General features: G+C 42.9%; 1 protein-coding gene across 1 annotated transcript; it reads left to right on the top strand.

Annotated features, from left to right (window-relative positions):
- Window positions 1-9,826: 9,826 nt before the first annotated feature.
- Window positions 9,827-17,927, top strand: LOC113832988 (cytochrome P450 4A10-like). Its single transcript, XM_027402285.2, has 4 exons — window positions 9,827-9,929; window positions 13,404-13,468; window positions 13,612-13,688; window positions 17,759-17,927. Exons 1-4 carry the CDS (start codon window positions 9,827-9,829, stop codon window positions 17,925-17,927), a joined length of 414 nt encoding a protein of 137 aa, XP_027258086.2.
- The last annotated feature ends 384 nt before the right edge of the window (window positions 17,928-18,311 follow it).

Here is an 18,311-nt window from a genome sequence, read left to right as displayed (position 1 = left end):
ATGTCAGGCTCAGGTCTGAACATTTTCATGAAGTCTCAACACAGAGTTGAAACTGTTACACACACATTGTATCATAGTCTATGTGAATCATCTCCCTGAGTCGTCCAGTTTGCAAACAGTATAGGTACAGTGTTATGAAAACCCTGACAATCACTGTCTCTTTTTAATTCTGATAACGACTATGAAAAATATCTTTCCTGCTGTCTATTTTCATTTTCTATTTTATTTTATTCACATCATTGTAATCTACTTGTTAAGTAGAATGATTTGCTATAGTTTTAAACAGAAGAAAAAGAGAAAAATTTCAGGTTATAAGAACCCCTTCCCAGAGAACAATGCAGTACTATATGCAGTGATTAGCCATGCCTGGGTCCTATTGTACTAATGGTCAATGGAACAAAAAATAAAACCCAAATTTCACTATCATTTCCTCAAAGGAATACCATGTTTTGTTCTTTTTTAAAAAAATAAATTTCTATTTAAATTAAAAACAATCTTACCTTTAATATCAATGGCCTCAACTCACCTATAAAAAGACATAGACTAGCAGAATGGATATGAAAACAGGATCCATCCTTCTGCTGCATGCAAGAAACCCACCCTAACTTCAAAGACAGACATTTCCTCAGAGTAAAAGTATGGGAAAAGACATTCCAATCAAATGAGCCTAAGAAGCAAGCTGCCATAGCTATCCTAATAGCTAACAAAATAGACTTCAAACTAAAGGTAATCAAAAGAAATAATGAAGGACATTTCATATTCATCACAGGAAAAAAATCTATCAAGAAGAAATCTCGGGAGGGAGAGGGAACTAGGACTGACATGTAAAACAATCTTGTTTCTAATTCAAATTTTTAAAAATGGGGGAAAAGTACAAAAAAAATAAAATAAAAAAGAAGTCTCAATCCTGAATATATATGCCTCAAATACAAGGGCACCTACATTCATAAAAGATACATTACTAAAGCTTAAATCACACTTCAAACCTCACACACTAATAGTGGGAGACTTTAACACCCTACTCTCACCAGTGGACAGGTCTGCCAGACATAAAATTAACAGAGAAATTTAAGAGATCTAACAGATGTTATCATTAAAATGGGCTTAATAGATATTTACAGGACAGTCTACCCAAACACAAAAGAATATAGCTTCTTCTCAGCATCCCATGGAACCTTCTCTAAAACTAACTACATACTCATTACAAAGCACATCTCAACAAATACAGAAAAATTGAAATAATCCCCTGCATCTTATCAGATCAGATCACCATGACTTAAAGTTAATATTCAACAACAACACAAATTCTAGAAAGCCTACAAACTCATGTGAACTGAATAATGCTCAACTCAATCACCCCTAAGTCAAGGAAGAAATAAAGAAAGAAATTAAAGATTTCCTAGAATTCAATGAAAATGAATGTACAACATACCCATACTTATGGGACACTATAAAAGCAGTACTAAGAGGAAAGTTCAGAGCTTTAAACACCTATATAAAGAAGGTAGAGAAATCCCATACCATCAAATTAACAAAACACCTGAAAGCTCTAGAACAAAAAGAAGTAAACTCACCCAGGAGGAGTAGATGACAGGAAATAATCAAACTGGGGCTAAATCAATAAACTAGAAACAAAGAAAACAATAGAAAGAATCAATAAAACAAAGATTTGGTTCTTTGACAAAATCAACAAGATAGACAAACCCTTATCCAAAATAACCAAAAGGCAGAGAAAGGATATCCAAATTAACAAAATCAGAAATGTAAAGGGGGTCACAACAATAGACACCGAGGAAATCCAGAGAATCATCATGTTATACTTGGAAAGCCTGTACTCCACAAAATTGAAAAAATCTAAAAGAAATGGACAATTTTCTAGATAGGTACCACATACCAAAATTAAATCAAGACCAGCTAAACAAATTAAATAGACCTATAACTTTAAGGAAAGAGAAGCAGTCATCAAAAGTCTCCCCCCCAAAAAAAAAACACCCAGGGTCAGATGGCTTCAATTCAGAAAAGAAAAAAAAGGAGCAAATACCTATATTCCTCAAACTATTCCAAACAATAGAGACAGAAGGAACCTTGCCAACCTCCTTTTATAAGGCTATATATAGTACCTTATACCCAAACCACACAAAGATGCAACAATGAAAGAGAACTACAGACCAATATCCCTCATGAACATTGATGCAAAAATACTCAATAAAAACTGGCAAACCGAATCTAAGAACACATCAAAAAAATCATCCACCATGACCTAGTAGGCTTCATCCCAGAGATGCAGGGTTGGTTCAACATACAGAAATCTGTCAACATAATCCACCATATAAACAAACTGAAAGAAAAAAATCACATGGTCATCTCATTAGATGCTGAAAATGCCTTTGACAAAATTCAACACCACTTAATGATAAAGGTCCTGGAGAAATCATGGATACAACAAACATACCTAAACATAATAAAGCCAATATATGGCAAGGCAAAGCCAACATCAAACTAAATGGAGAGAAACTCAAAGTGATTCCACTAAAATCAGGAACAAGCCAAGGTTGTCCACTCTCTCCATATCTATTCAATAGAGTACTAGAAGTTCTAGCTAGAGCAATAAGACAACAAAAGGAGATTGAGGTGATACAAATTGGAAAGGAAGAAGTCAAACTATCACTATTCACAGATGTTGATAGGATACACAAATAACCCCAAAAACTCTACCTGGGAACTCCTACAACTAATAAACACATTCAGCAAAGTGGCAGGATACAAGATTAACTCAAAAAATCATTAGCTCTCCTACATACAAATGATAAAGAGGATGAGAAAGAAATCAGAGAAAAACCACTCTTTACAATAGCCACAAATAAAAATATCTTTGGGTAACACTGACTAAACAAGTAAAAGACCTGCATGACAATCACTTTAAGTCCCTTAGAAAGAAATTGAAGAGGATTCAGAAAGTGGAAAGATCTCACATACTCTTGGATAGGTAGGATAAACATAATAAAAATGGCAATCTTACCAAAAATGCAATCTACAGATTCAAAGCAATCCCCATCAAAATCCCAGCACAATTCTTCAATGACCTTGAAAGAACAATACTCAAGTTCCTATGAAAAACCTACAACAACAACAAAAAAAAGAATAGCTACTACAATCCTGTACAATAAAGGGACATCCAGAGGCATCACCATCACTGTCTTCAAACTCTACTTTAGAGCTATAGTAATAAAAACAGCTTGGTATTGGCATAAAAACAGACAGGTGGATCAATGGAATAAAACTGAAGATCCTGGTATCAGTCCACACACCTATGAACACCTGATTTTTGACAAAGAAGTCAAAATGGTACAACAGAAAAAGGTAAACCTCTTTAACAAATGGTTCTGGTATAACTGGATTTAACATGCTGAATATTTCAAATAGATCCATGTCTATTGCCACATACAAAACTCAAATCCAAGTGGACCAAGGACCTCAACAAAAACCCAGCTACATTGAACCTGGTAGAACAGAAAGTAGGAAGTAGCCTGGAATACATTGGCACAGGAGACCACTTCCTAAATATAACACCAGCAGCACAGACACTGAAGACAACAATCAATAAATGGGACCTCATGAAACTAAAAAGCTTCTGTAAGGCAAAGGACACTGTCAATAAGACAAAACAACAGCCTACAGAATGGGAAAAGATTTTCACCAAACCCACATCTGACTAAGGCTGATCTCCAAAATTTATAAAGAACTCAAAAAACTAGACATCAAAATACAAAATAACCCAATTGAAAAATGGGGTTCATCTGCTCCCCAGAGAGGGTAAGGCCCTCCATGGGGTATCCCCAAAGGCTGCTATATCATCCTGGCCTAGGCTCTACCCCATGTGTCCAGGCTGAGAGAGCATCCCTCCATGTGGTATGGGCTCCCAAAGTCCCTTTTTACGCCAGGGGGCCACTACCAGGGGCCCCATAGAGTACCGAGGCCTCCTCATTGACATCCACTTTCAGGGAGCTGGATCAGTTCTGTACTGGCCTCCTAGACATCAGTCTGGGGTCCATGTGCTCCCCCTTGTTCAGGTCAGCTGTTTCTGTGGGTTCCACCAGCCTGGTCCTGACCTCTTTGCTCTTCATTCCTCCCTCTCTGCAAACTGGGTTCCAGAGTTCAGCTCAGTGTTTAGTTGTGGGTGTCTGCCTCTGCTTCCATCAGCCACTGGATGAGGACTCTAGGATGGCATATAAGGCAGTCATCAGTCTCATTATAGGAGAAGGACATTTAGGGTAGCCTCTCCACCATTGCCTAGATTTCCAGTTGGTATCATCCTTGTAGATCTCTGGAAATCTCCCTAGCGCCAGATCTCTCCTCGAACCTATAATGGTATCTCTCATCCAGGGGGAGGGGAGGGAAAGGGAGAAAGGATTGACATGTGAAGCAGCCTTGTTTCTAATTTGAACTAATAAAAAATAATCTCTTGGGGGAAAAAAGAAAATAGATACCTTAATAAAGGGGGCCATTATAGGTTTAAAGAGAAATCTGGCACTAGGGAAATGTCCAGGGATCCACAAGGATGATCCAACTAAGAATCTAAACAGTAGTGGAAAGGCTACCTTAAATGCCCTTCCCCTATAATGAGATTGATGACTAACTTAAACACCATCCTAGAGCCTTCACCCAGTAGTTGATAGAAGCAGAAGCAGAGATTCACAGATAAACACTGAGCTGAACTCCTGGAATCCAGTTGTAGAAAGGAAGGAATGATGAGCAAAAGGGTCAAGACCATGCTAGGGAAACCCACAGAAACAGCTGACCTGAGCAAGTGGAAGTTCACAGGCCCCAGTCTGACAGCTGGAGAACCAGCATAGGACTGAACCAGGCACCCTGATAGTGGGTGTTAGTTGGAAGGCCTGGGGCCTCTGGCAGTGGAACCAGTATTTATCCCTCCGGCACAAATGGGCTTTGGGGGCCCATTCCCTATGGAGGAATATGTTCTCAGCCTAGATACATGGGGAGTGCCTAGGTCCTGCTTTAAATGATGTGTCAGACTTTAATGATCTCTCATGGGAGGTCTCACCCTCCATGGGGAGTGGATGGGGGATGGGATGGGGGGGCTGATGGGGGCCATGGGAGGATGGGAGGGAGAAGGAACTGGATTAGTATGTAAAATAAGATTGTTTTAATTTGAATAAAAAATTATTTAAAAAATAAAGTTCAAAGTTAAAAAATAAAGAAAAATGGGGTAAGAGCTAAACAGAATTCTCACAAGAGGAATCTCAAATGGCCAAAAGACATTTAAGGAAGTACTACTCAACATTGTTAGTTATCAGGGAAATACAAATCAAATTGACTCTGGGATACCATCTTACACCTGTCAGAATGGCTAAGATCAAAAATACTGAGGACAGCTTATGTTGGAGAGGACATAGAGTCGGGAACACTCCTCCACTGCTATTGGGAGTGCAAACTTGTACAGCCATTTTGGAAATCAGTATGGCAGATTCTAACAAAATTGGGAATCAATCTACCTCAAGACCCAGCGATACTACTCTTGGGCATTTACCCAAAGGATGCTCAATCATACCACAAAGACATATGCTCAACAATGTTTATGGCAGCAATATTATTATTCATAATAGCCAGGACCTGTAAACAACCTAGATGCCCCTCAATCAAATAATAGATAAGGAAAATGTGGTACATTTACACAATTGAGTACTATTCAGCAGTAAAAAAGGATGCCCTCATGAAATTTTTAGGCAAATGGATGGAACTAGGAAAAACCATCCTGAGTGAGGTAACAGACTCAGAACAACAAATATGGTATGTATTCACTCATAAGTAGATATTAGAAGTAAAGCAAAGGATAACCAGACTAAAGTCCACAGCTACAGAGAAGCTAGGTAACAAGGAGGACCCTAAGAGGAACACATGGATCACCCTGGGAAGAGAAATTAGATGATATCTACAGGGCAAACTGGGTGTAGGGAGTGGTAAAGGGGAGGGGAACGGGGATGAGGACAGGAGGGAACAAGATGGCATAGGTGGGGAGGGATGCAATGGAAGAGCAATGAAAAAGATATGTTAACAGAGAGAGCCACTGTGGGCTTAGGGAGAAACCTGGTGCTAGGGTAACTCCCAAGAATAAGGACCCCAACTAAGACTCCTAGCAACAGTAGAGAGGATGCCTGAACTGACCTTTCTCTGTAATCAGATGAATGAATACCCCAACTATCAACATAGAGCCCTCCTCCAGTAATTGATGGAACCAGATACAGAGATCCACAACCAAGAACTAGGCAGAGCTCCAGGAATCCAGGTGAAGAGAGGGAGAAGAGAACTTATGACTGGGGGGATCAAGATCATGTTGGAGAAATCTATAGAGACAGCTGAACCAATCTCATGGAAACTCATGAACTCTAGCCCTACAACTGTGGAGACTCAAGGGGTGAACTAGGTAGGCCCTCCATATGTGGGAGACAGTTGTGAAGCTTAGACTATCAGAGAGGTCCCTGGCAGTTGGACCACGATACAAACCTGGTACATGAGCTAGCTTGTTGGAGCCCATTCCCCATTAATGGGATGCCATGCTCAGTCCTAATGCATGGGAGAGGGACAGGGCCTGCCCCAACCTTATGAGCCAGACTATATTGGCTCCTCATAGGAGCCCTCACCCATGAGGAGGAGTGAACTGGGGGTGAACTGGGGGGAGGTGAGGGAGTGGGAGGAGGTGGGGAGAGGAGATATGGAGGGTTGGAGAAGGGGTGGGAGGAAGAACTGTGGTTGGAACGTAAAATGAAATAAAAAATACAGGAAAAAAAGAAAGAGCTTAAAATCTCATCATGGAAGCTGAAGTTGACACAGTGAGTCATGCTGTAAACTCCTTTGTCCATATATCTTTACTTGTAAGTGTTCATTGCAAAGTCATTGGTCTGGCCTAAAGCCTCTGGTTTCTACTACCCTACTAGGGCTCCTCCTGAATATTCTGTTGCTGCCTTGTATTGTGGAGATCCTGCAGCTTTCAGTCTGCAGGTCAGGTCCCTTCACGTGCTCCAGTGGATCATAGATGAGGTGGATGTTAGGAGCCAAGTCATAACCTTGGGTCTGGGCCTGAGCAGCTGTTGGGTGAGTCTGCCAGATGGGAAATGGGGACAGCTCTCCCATGCTAACAACTTTGGGACTGGCTCATCCATACCTGCACCAGCAGGGCTGGCTCTATTGTGCTGCCTCTGTGAGAGGCAGGGCCTGCTCTCCTGAGTGTTGCAGCTGGTGGGGGTCAGGGATAGTGCTTCTGCTCTTATGACCATAGGGCCAGCTCTCCCACCTGCCCAGGCATTGCTGGGCATTGAGGAGGAGGGCAACTCTCCCATGCCTCTGTTACCACAAGACAGATGGGCAATGGGGAGAGTTTTCCCATGCTCACAATTTCGGGACTGGGTCATTGGCACCTGCCCTAATAGGATTGGCTCTATTGTGCTTCTCTGGCAAGGTATAGGGTCTGCTCTCCCGAGAGTTGCACCTGGGTTGGAGGCTAGGACAGTTTTCCCATTCTTATGACAGGGCCTGCTCTCCTGAACTTGCCTCAGGCATTGGTGGGGGGGGTTCTCATTCCCCCACCCATGCCACCACAAGACAGATGAGAAATGAGGACATCTCTCACATGCTCCCAACTTGAGGACTGGCTCCCCACTCCTCGGTTAACAAAGATGGCTCTATTGTGCTGCCCTGGTTCTGTGCTAGGTCTGCTCTCCTGAGTGTTGAAGCTTGTAGGGGGCAGGGACAGCTCCCCCACACTTGTTACCTCAGGGTTGACTCTTCCCACCTGCCTTCGACATTGATGGGCAGGAGCGGAAGGAGGGCATCTCTCCCCAGCCCATGTGGATGATGAATGTTAGGGCTAGGCCTTCCAATATCACATTCTCAGAGTTGACTCACCTGTGCTCTCATCAACAGGGTGATCTCTACTGTGCGGCCCAGACAGAGTACAGGGCAAGATTTCCCATAGGCTGCTGCTGGTCAAGGGTCAGCTCTCTCACCTTCTCAGCCCACTCCCTTCCTCTCTTGTCCCTTCAGATGTGCCTCTGTCCACAAGACCAGAACCATTCTCTCTCTCTCTCTCTCTCTCTCTCTCTCTCTCTCTCTCTCTCTCTCTCTCTCTCTCTCTCTCTCTCACAAACCACCATACTATACCTCTGCTCACAATAATACTGTCCTTCTGGCTGATGCTGCAAGGTACCAGGTGGCCCACTGTTTTCTTCTTGGAGCCAAAAGTGGACAGCCTCAGGCCTTCGTGTAGGTCTCCTTGTCCCACTCTTGTCGCCCTGATGGTGTGTTGGGCCATGATCTCTCATTACAAAGAGATCATTATGGTGCTCAACTGTCCAGCCACATAGGTGGGTTGGGCTGCATGGTGTGGGGTGTGGGGTTTCTCTGGAGTCCATTTGGAGACCTGCAGTTAGAATTGCCTTGGCCCAGGCCTGGTTGGGTAACAACAATTAAAGAAAAAGATTAGATGAATTTGAAAGACAGCAAGGGGATTTGTGAAAAGGAGAAAGGACAGAAAATAGAAAAATTATGTAATTGTAACCACAAAAAATATTTAAAATTAGGCTATGGATCAGAACAGAGATTTCTCAAAAGAAGAAATAAAACTTCTAGAAAATATCTTCTAAGAGGGTTCAACATTCCTAGCAACTAGGGAAATGTTATTTTTGAGACACACACCAGGTAAAATGGCTAAGATCAAGAAAACAAATACTGGCAAAGACATAGGGAAAAGAGTCAACCCCTAGTAGGTTGACCATGTTCCAGGGAATGGCCACATCCCAGGACTATATGGCCAGCACAAATTGGACTTGACAAATTGGACTTGACAGGTTTAGGGTACCAGAAGAAAACACAGGGTGGAGTATGTATGCTAGTGGGGCACAGATCTGGGAGAAATTGGGAAAGGGTATGAATTAATCAAAATACAGTATATAAAGTTCTCAAAGAACTCAAATAATTTTAAAGAAAAAAGACACATAACTGTAACTGACAGATTCAAACTCCAAAACTCTTTCCAATCTATTACATTTTAGAGATTAAAAAACATAGGTTCTTGGGCAAAAGAGGGAAAAGGTCACAGTCCAAGAGTCCAAGGTCAAAGAGAGATAGCACAATGTAGACACAAAAATGTAGGCAAGAAACTGGGAGAAAGTTCATTGAGGTGGGAGTGTACATTGTTACATTCTCCTTTGCTCTAGTTTTTCACAGAGCACAGGATTTAGGAGAGACAGAAAGGACCTTTGGCCCTGTGGGTTGAGAAATGAATGCTTTGTCATTAGGAAAGGCAGAGGAGAGAATGTTTGGGAGCATGTCAACAGTTTTGGGGGAGTCAGTCTTGTAGTCCAATAGGGAAGGTGACCAATACCACCATGAACTCTCAACAATTGATTTCCTTTTTACAATATCACTTTGCCTCACTTATCAATTTCTCACTGACATTTGGGCAAGGGTACAACTAACCATACTTATTGAACATCTGGTCAACTAGATTGAGGTCTTTTAAGTAAAGGTTGGTGTCTGTTTTTCTCCCTATATGTACACTGCTTACAAACCTGCCTGGCACACAATATGTGTTCAGTGGAAAGTCACCAGCAAAACAGCTGACTATATGTATCTGCCATGTTTCCTTCAATAGCAAGGGCCAAAACCAAGGAAAATCAAGCATTATTTCACTGGAATAGTATTTGAAGGTAGTAACAAACATTACACAGAGCCCAGAGACCTGAAGTGTCATTGGGGACAAGGAGGACACAATATCCCCTCACATGAGATCAAACCTAAGCTTTGCATCATAATGAAAGCATATGTCAGAGGTGTCCATCCGTTCCTGTTCAATACACAAGCATCCAAAGTACTTCCTCTTAGAGAAGCCAGAGCCCAGTTTGGAGCACTATCAGGTAATCTTACACTGCAGCATTAACTCAGTTGAGGCACCACTCAACCTTCTCCTGCATGACATCATCTTGAGCTCCACCCTGTGTCCCAGAATCCCATGGTTTGGCCAATCAACACCAATCAACTTCCTAAATTTCCACAAAGCAGCCTGTCCTACCAAGGCCATAGGAAACAGCTTAGCTGCCCTTCCCTCCTACCAAAAGCCCTAGGAGTAATTGGACACCCCACCCTGATCAATTCAGTAAGTAAAGTCCCCATGTACAGCCAGTTCACATTAACTGGTCTCCTATCTGAGCCTATTATAAGTTAGCCCCTGCATGGTCCTCAGACAACTGTGGGGAGTGGAAAAGGCCCTGAGTAAAAAGCATTGAGTAATATGTGCTATTGACATGGGCATGGCCGTGTCAAGGACCCTAGCCTCAAACCTGTAGGAAAATAGCAAAGCTTCACTTCCCTGGGGTGAGTCACAGGGGGATAGCAAATTCTTCCTCTGTCCCTGTGCAGATATTGATAGTGTGTGCAGAAAGTGGCCACCATAGCTTTCTCCCCATGGAGAGCCTGAAGAATGCTCCCCTGCAGAAGCCTTGACTACCATGATTAACTAAAACTGCCCCCTTGATCAGCTGTGTGAAAAACTGGGCCTCTCTATTCAACTGTGTAAATAAACACAGTGAGCTTGAGAAGGAGAGCTTCAGTTTCTCCATCAGAGACCCCAGTCCACTCAATCCCAGCTGTTTCTGTGTGTCAGTGTCTCTGTATGTGTTTGTCATTCCTTCATTCCCTTGTCACCCCAGTCGTCTCTGTCCCTGGAGCAGTGCCGGAATGGAGTAGACACTGAAGGGTGCCACATTTCTGCCATGACACATGCTGTGTCCTGTCTGATCAGAACTTCCAGAGACTGAACACTGTATTGCAAACTTCTAGCCCCAGCATTCAAGAGGCAGAGGCAGTTGGAGCTACATGAGTTCCAGGAGAACCTGGTCTACAAAGAGAGCCGCAGAACATCAAGGACTACACAGAGAATCTCTGTCTCAAAAAAACCAACCAAACAAAAAAAAACAAAACAAAACAAAATACCTCTAGTGGAGCCTGGCCTACACAGCCCCCAGACACTGATATATTCCCTTTTTCACTACTAAGCACACAATACTATACCTTTGTGATCCTTCAGCAGCCTTGTCCCTTAAGGCCCTCAGAAACTGGCTAGCACTTCCTTTCCAGTGCTGTGCCAGTCATGCCTTGTTTTCCTGGGCCCATCAGATCATCCCTACCTGGTGTGAACAACAGAAATTAAAATATGACCTACCTACCCTCAGACACAACAGCATGTGTTGTCCTCACAGCTATAGAGAGACTAACTTCTTAAGGAGACCTATCTGAAAAAGCCCACAACACTTGTGGGCTAGACCACTGAAACACACACACACACACACACACATAGGTGTCATCAATGTTGATATTGTAAGTGAAGAAGCTTCATGGAGACTACAATGCTGAAACTAAAACCAATGTAACTACCATATTGACACCCTGGGGCACATCTCCAGAAGCAAGTCCCTTGCAAAAAATAAAACAAAACAAAACTATCCTGCAAAATCAGTAGAGCCAAGTGGTCAACCACACACTCAAGAATAAGAATAAAGACACAACTTACATAATAAAGAATATCTTTCTATAAGTGTGACAAAAGAAATCAATTCATTGCCTTAAACAAAAAATTTAAAACAACAATTTTAAGGAAATTTGACAAGATGCAGAAGAGTGCAGACTGAATTAAAACAAAAGACTATCACTTGAAGGAGAAACTCAAGGAAGAAATACAGATCATAAAAAGAACCAAGCAGATGCCACAGAGAACTCGAGAAATGAAATAAAAATACCATTGCAAGTCTCAATAGCAGATGACATCATGCAGAAGGAAGACATAAGCTGAAATGACCCCCTTATAAAGTTAAATGATCTCCAAGTCTCCTGCTTTGCATGAATGTTTGTAAGCATCTCTTGTTTATCAGGTAATACTCCTTATTTTGAATCCATGTTCTTATCATGATGCATTCCTATATTCTAGACTCAATTCCAAATGCCAACACTATGTAATTCATTCCCAGTCTTACCCTTCATATGTTCTCACTGTCACATATGTGTGTTTTCATGTTGGGGCTGGGAACACAGGTGTATGTTTGCACATACATGTTGAAGTCAAAGGTGAAAAGGTTAGTTTCCTTCCTCGGGTACTGTCCACCTTGGTATTTTTTAGTTCAGGAGATCTCTCACTGATCTGTAACTCACCTATTCGCCTAGGCTATATGTGCAGTGGCTGCTTGTAGCCATGCCACCAGCACTGTGATAACAAATATGTGCCACTACACACAGCTTTTTTATCGGTTCTGAAAATCAAACATAGGTCCCCATGCTTGTAGAACAAGCACTTTACCAGTTTATCTGTCTCCCAATCCCAAATGTCTCATCTTTTTATTATCCTCTACATTTGATATAATTTGTAGAATTTTTTTATAGAGAACTGCTATTTATGTATGAATTAGTAAATACATTGTGTCTACAACTCTTACCAAGGCCATTGGTAACTCTCCATAACCTGATGGTAAGAACGTATTGCTCAAGACACAACCTTACTTATGTCATCAAACATAGAGAAAATGACCTGGTGGCCAACTAGAAGCCCTAATTCCTAACCCAAATTTTGAATAAGGTTTTCTTCAAGCTTGTTTCACTGATAGTTTTACATTTATAAATGTACAGAACTTACACACACACAATATGTACTTGACTCAATCCTTAGAAAATTCTTGACAAAAAAATCTTTGAATGTGGTATTATGACATTATCTATTTGCTGGGGTGGGTAAAGAATAGATGGAGAGTCAGCCAGAGACTAGGAAATGGATTTCTTTCTTGGTCAAAGCAAACGAAAGAGACCATCAATCCCATCTCATGGGTCATATATGGTCTAGTCTCTGAGAAGCATCAGGTTGATAGCAGAGATGAACTGATGAGCACACTAGACCCCTGCAATGTCAGGAAGTCATCCTTTGTCCCACGCCTCATTTTTTGTCAAAATTCTATTTCTTCCAATACTAGTTTGGTGATGATATATAACCCCTCTCTGAAACATCATTAACCTTTTTCAGTCACCTGAAAAACAGACTAAAACAATTGGAGGATCATTGTGGGGACTGAATTATTGTACAGCTTTAGTCAAAATCCTTCATCAAATTTAAGTTCTGAGTTGATTCACTCCCAAAAAGGTTCATATCTTTCTTGTTCTCTTTCTTTAACTACACTTTTATAATCCTGGTTTGTGCCTCCAGTCCATTTCCAAGTCACCCACATCTACCCAAACTGATGATCTGTAGAAGCCAGACCTTTTGTGCTAGTATGTCCCCTACTGTCTCAGGAACCAAGGATTCACATCCTGAGTATAACCCATCTTTTTTCCTACCCCTGTCTGTCCCACAGGTGTCTCAGTCACACTCTCCATTTATGCACTCCACCACAACCCCAAGGTGTGGCCAAACCCAGAGGTAGGAGGCCCCACAGTCAGGCAGGCAAGCACCCTCCAGACCAATACTCCTGCTGTCCCCACCTATAGGCATCTTGTCCCTGGTGGGTTGAAAGTAGGGGTTCAACCTCTCCCTGTCCTGACTGAGATGCTGTCTCCCTGCAGGTGTTTGACCCTTCCAGGTTTGCATCAGATTCTCCCCGGCACAGCCACTCATTCCTGCCCTTCTCAGGAGGAGCAAGGTGAGATGTTGTGTGTGTGTTGGCAGATTGCACTGTGGAGACTCTTTGCAGCATGCCTCGATGATTTTAAGCATACATGACATTTCCAGGTATATCTTATTGGTGGATATGGGGGAACGCTTCTAGGAGCTATGTCTGTGCACATAGGGAAGGTAGCATTTCAGAAGGCACTATGAAGACATTAATCCATGGCACTTCCCATTGGCCAGTCAATTTTTTTTTCTTTTTGGAAATTGATGATTTTGCCGGGTGTTGGTGGTGCACGCTTTTAATCCCAGCACTCGGGAGGCAGAGGCAGGCGGATCTCTGTGAGTTCGAGGCCAGCCTGGTCTCCAGAGCGAGTGCCAGGATAGGCTCCAAAGCTACACAGGGAAACCCTGTCTTGAAAAAAAAAAAAGAAAAGAAAATAGATGTTTTATTATTATTAGAAACAAGCTTCTTTTACATATCAATCCCAGTTCCCTCCCCCTCCCCTCTCCTTCTCCCCTGCCCCCCACCCTCAATCCCACCCCCTTTCTGCTCCTCAGGGAAGGTGAGCCTTCCATGGGGGATCTTCAAAGTCTGTCATATCATTTGGAGCAGGGCCCAGACCCTCCCCCGTGTGTCTAGACTGAGAGAGTATCCCTCTATGTGGAATGGACTCCCAAAGTCCATTCATATACTAGGGATAAATACTGATCCACTACCAGAGGCTCCATAGATTGCCTAGACCTCCAAACTGACATCCTCCTGGGTGGGGGGAGGTCTGGAGCAGTCCTATGCTGGTTTCCCAGCTATCAGTCTGGGGTCCATGAGCTCCCCATTGTTCAGGTCAGCTGTCCTGTGGGTTTCTCCAGTCTGGTCCTGACCCCTTTGCTCATCACTCCTCCCTCTCTGCAACTGGATCCCCGAGTTCAGCTCAGTATTTAGCTGCCGGTGTCTGCATCTGCTTCCATCAGCTACTGGATGCAGGCACTAGGAAGGCATATAAGGTAGTCATCAATATCATTGTCAGAAAAGGGCATTTAAGGTAGCCTCTCGACTATTGCTTAGATTGCTAGTTGGGGTCAACATTGTAGGCCTCTGGACATTTCCCTAGTGCCAGAATTCTCTTCAAACCTATAATGGCTCCCTCTATGATGGTATCTCTTTTCTTGCTCTCCTCTATTCTTCCCCTGACTAGATCTTCATGTTCCCTCATGTCCTCCTCTCCCCTCCTCTTCTCCCCTTCTCTTTCTTCTAACTCCCTCTCCCCTCCCTCCATGCTCCCCATTATCTTAGGTGATCTTATCCCTTTCCTCTTCTCCAAGGGACCATGTATGTCTCTCTTGGGGTCTTTCATGTTTCCTAGCTTCTCTGGCATTGTGAATTGTAGGCTGCTACTTCTTTGCTCTAGATCTAAAATCCACATATGAGTGAGTACATACCATTTTTATTTTTTTGCGACTAGGTAACCTCACTCAGAATGGTTTCTTCTAGTTCCATCCATCTGCCTGCGAATTTCAAGATTCTAGCCCCCCTCTCCAAGATTCTATTCCCCTCCTCTACTCTAATAAGGTAGCTATCTAATCGGTGAGGTTACGATATCCTTTATTAGATAAATGCCAGCCAAACACAAGCCAGAGTGTGCCAGGGGCAGCAAGGCAGGGAGGCCAGAGACAAGGGCTCCCATGTGCCTTGTCTGTCACTTTAAACCCTATCCAGCATCACTCTGACATCACCTTGACCACGCCCTGATGGGCATGGTCAGGCACACCTGTAGCCAGCTTCTAGCAGGCATGGCTTACATTGTCCCCTACAGTACTCCATTGTGTAAATGTACCACGTTTTCTCCACTCATTCTTCAGTTGAGGGGCATCTAGGTTGCTTCCAGTTTCTGGCTATTACAAATAATGCTTCTAGGAACATGGTTGAACAATGTCCTTGATGCCTAAGAGTGGAATTGCTGGATCTTGTGGTAGATTGATTCCCATTTTCCTGAAGAACCTCCATACTGATTTCCGAGATGGGCCAGCCAAATTTCTATGTCGGTGGATGCCACACACTTGCATGTGTTCTAATATTTCCCTCACTTTAGGGGCAAGATGTTAAGTTGATTTTATTCCTGTGAATTTAACTTGAGATGTTCAGCTTTTCAAATTTCAGGACTCTTAAGTGGCATACGTTTATCCCCAATTCAGCATGGCTCACCACTCTTTCCGGATAGTTCTCTAATTGTAGAATCACTGTAGCATGTGATAAGTTTGCTTGGGTGTCTGCCATGGACAACTGTCCAGTCAGATACTTGAAGTGTTACTGTGGGTCTTTTAAGGAAATATTTACTGCAATGCATGAACTCCCCCTGTGAAGTCTCTCCCTGAACAATCAAAGAATCAGTGTGATGATCATGTCCCCCTTGTAATTTCCCGGTTTCAAACCTTGAAAGATAAATATATATTCTTTGAAGTTACTCTTAGAGACTGTATAATCCAACTTCAGACAAAAATCATTAGAGAGGAGGAGAATAGCATTTGAGTAAACTCTCTGTTTTATGCAGAGCACATAGTATTTACTAAGGTTCCTGGTGAGTGAAATATAAAACACTCTTCAAATAGCTACTGAAACAGATGAAGGCTCTCCAATGGCTTCTAGGAAAATTCTAAAGGGATCCCCTAAGACCTGACTCACTGTTAAATTTTAAAGGCAGTGCAGAAGTGGGTTTTCCTGAACCCGTACTTCATGAATTCCTCAAGTGGCAAATCAGCTTTCACAGACCAGGCTTTAAGTCAGTTGTTCTTCCAGACACAGGCTGACTAGCATTTGGTGAACTTCACGATTGAATGCTCTCACCTCCGCTCACTGCAAATCAGGTCACTGACTAGATGACAGTGGAGTGTTTGGAAACTCAGCTAAAGTTGGAATGAACCATGCTGCTGCTGGCGATTTCTGAGGCAGTCTCAGGCTTGCCTGGAGCTCATGATCCCTCTACCTCAACTTCCCAAGTTCTAGATTCAGGATCAGTGCACCACTTTGCTTTTGTCAGAAGTTTCTTCTTAATTTTCATTGTATTTCATTCCGTTTTTATTCATTAAATTTGACTGAATTGCACTTTAAAGCCAACCAAAACTGATTATTTTAAATTTAAAACACATTTTCAAGGCACTCCTGTGTGTCAGATGCTATGCTAGATGAAAACATGGGAATTAATGATACTCTCTTATCCCAGCCTCTAATTCAAAAGTGTATTCCACAAAAACAAATATATCTGTGTCAAAATATATTCTTCCTCCATTCTTCCCCTCACTCATTTTTCACTTTGCAAAATGTTCCATGTTCCTGACTTCATCCCATGCCCTGACTGTGGGGATGGTGCCTTGGGACAGGGATAGTCAGCAAAGACATGAGAGCCAGATGCTCATCGGCCTGAGCAGTGGTAATGTGCATCCTGATGGGGGAGACATTCTCAAACACATCAACAAGTTGATCTGAAGTAGGAAGTGAGATGGGCAGGAAACTGGTGGGGGCAGCAGCCAGTAGAGGGTGGGGCTGCAGCTAGGCATCCCCACGTGACGGAGGGAGGGAGAGTCAGGGAGACCAGGGAAGTCCAGGACAGAAAATGGAGGAGGAACAAGGGACATTTCTCAAGTACAGTTAGAAGGCCACAGTTGTTGATAAAAGAGGTAGAGACACCCTAAGTAGGAGGCAGATGGGACAGCAATTGAGGATACTCTACACAGTCCCCTTTAGGAACTCCCCTCCTGAAAATGACTCCACTCTTTGGAACCCATGTCCTAGACCTCCCTAGATGGAGTAAACTAAGCAATGATTAACTTCTTAAATAATTCGTAAGTTTGACCTCTAATCCTTAGAATACTGGCATGACAGATTAAATAACTCCAAAAGAACTAGGGTCAAAGTAGCCTTGAAAACTGTAGAGGCTGAATCAAAAGTCAGGAGAGCCAAGGCCTCGGGTAGAAGTAGGTATGGCGTCTAATGAACGAGGTTAGACTGTACCTGTGAAGGTAGGCCCTGAATGAGGTTCTGGGCTATTTCAGTGCCCTTCCCTGCTCAGGTCAGAGGTCATTGAGAGTTATTGTCCCTTTTTGACCCAGGAACTGCATTGGGAAACAGTTTGCTATGAATGAGCTGAAAGTGGCTGTGGCTCTGACCCTACTGCGCTTTGAGCTGCTGCCCGATCCAACCAGGGTCCCCATCCCCTTACCACGACTTGTGTTTAAATCCAAGAATGGGATCTACTTGCATCTCGAGAAGATCCACTGATTCTGGTAGGGACAAGGACAGAACCCATGAGCATGCTGCCTGACATTCTGTTCATTCCATCAGTACCTTTCACCATCTTCCTCTCTATCTGCTCATCTTTCTTCACCCTGTTTGCTCCCCTGCCTTCTGTCCTTCAGTCTGTCCATATAACTCTCCCTCCCTCCTTCCTTCCTTCCTTCCTCTTGATTTCCTATTTGTCTTTCTGTCTCCTACTACCCACATCTGATCCCTAATCTCCTCTGTCCTCCAGCCTCCTCTCATTGCCTCTTATCTTTCTGTCATCGTATTTTCCCTACATGACTTCTTTACACCAACAATCAACTGCCACAACTTTGGTTGTCCAAAATGACAGGTTACTATCTTACAGCTCTGGATGTCAGAAGT

Source organism: Cricetulus griseus, chromosome 2, assembly GCF_003668045.3.
Source record: "Cricetulus griseus strain 17A/GY chromosome 2, alternate assembly CriGri-PICRH-1.0, whole genome shotgun sequence".
Classification (NCBI taxonomy): domain Eukaryota; kingdom Metazoa; phylum Chordata; class Mammalia; order Rodentia; family Cricetidae; genus Cricetulus; species Cricetulus griseus.
The sequence above is the reverse complement of the archived record's forward strand: the minus strand, read 5'-3'. Positions and strand labels throughout refer to the sequence as shown.

Bases quoted from the DNA above. Each gene is read 5' to 3' on its own strand.
- LOC113832988 (XM_027402285.2), top strand. From the start codon at position 9,827: ATGAAAGCATATGTCAGAGGTGTCCATCCGTTCCTGTTCAATACACAA. The intron at 13,469-13,611 runs GTAGGAGGCCCC...GTCTCCCTGCAG, and splicing joins AGGTGTGGCCAAACCCAGAG to GTGTTTGACCCTTCCAGGTT. The intron at 13,689-17,758 runs GTGAGATGTTGT...TTTTTGACCCAG, and splicing joins CCCTTCTCAGGAGGAGCAAG to GAACTGCATTGGGAAACAGT.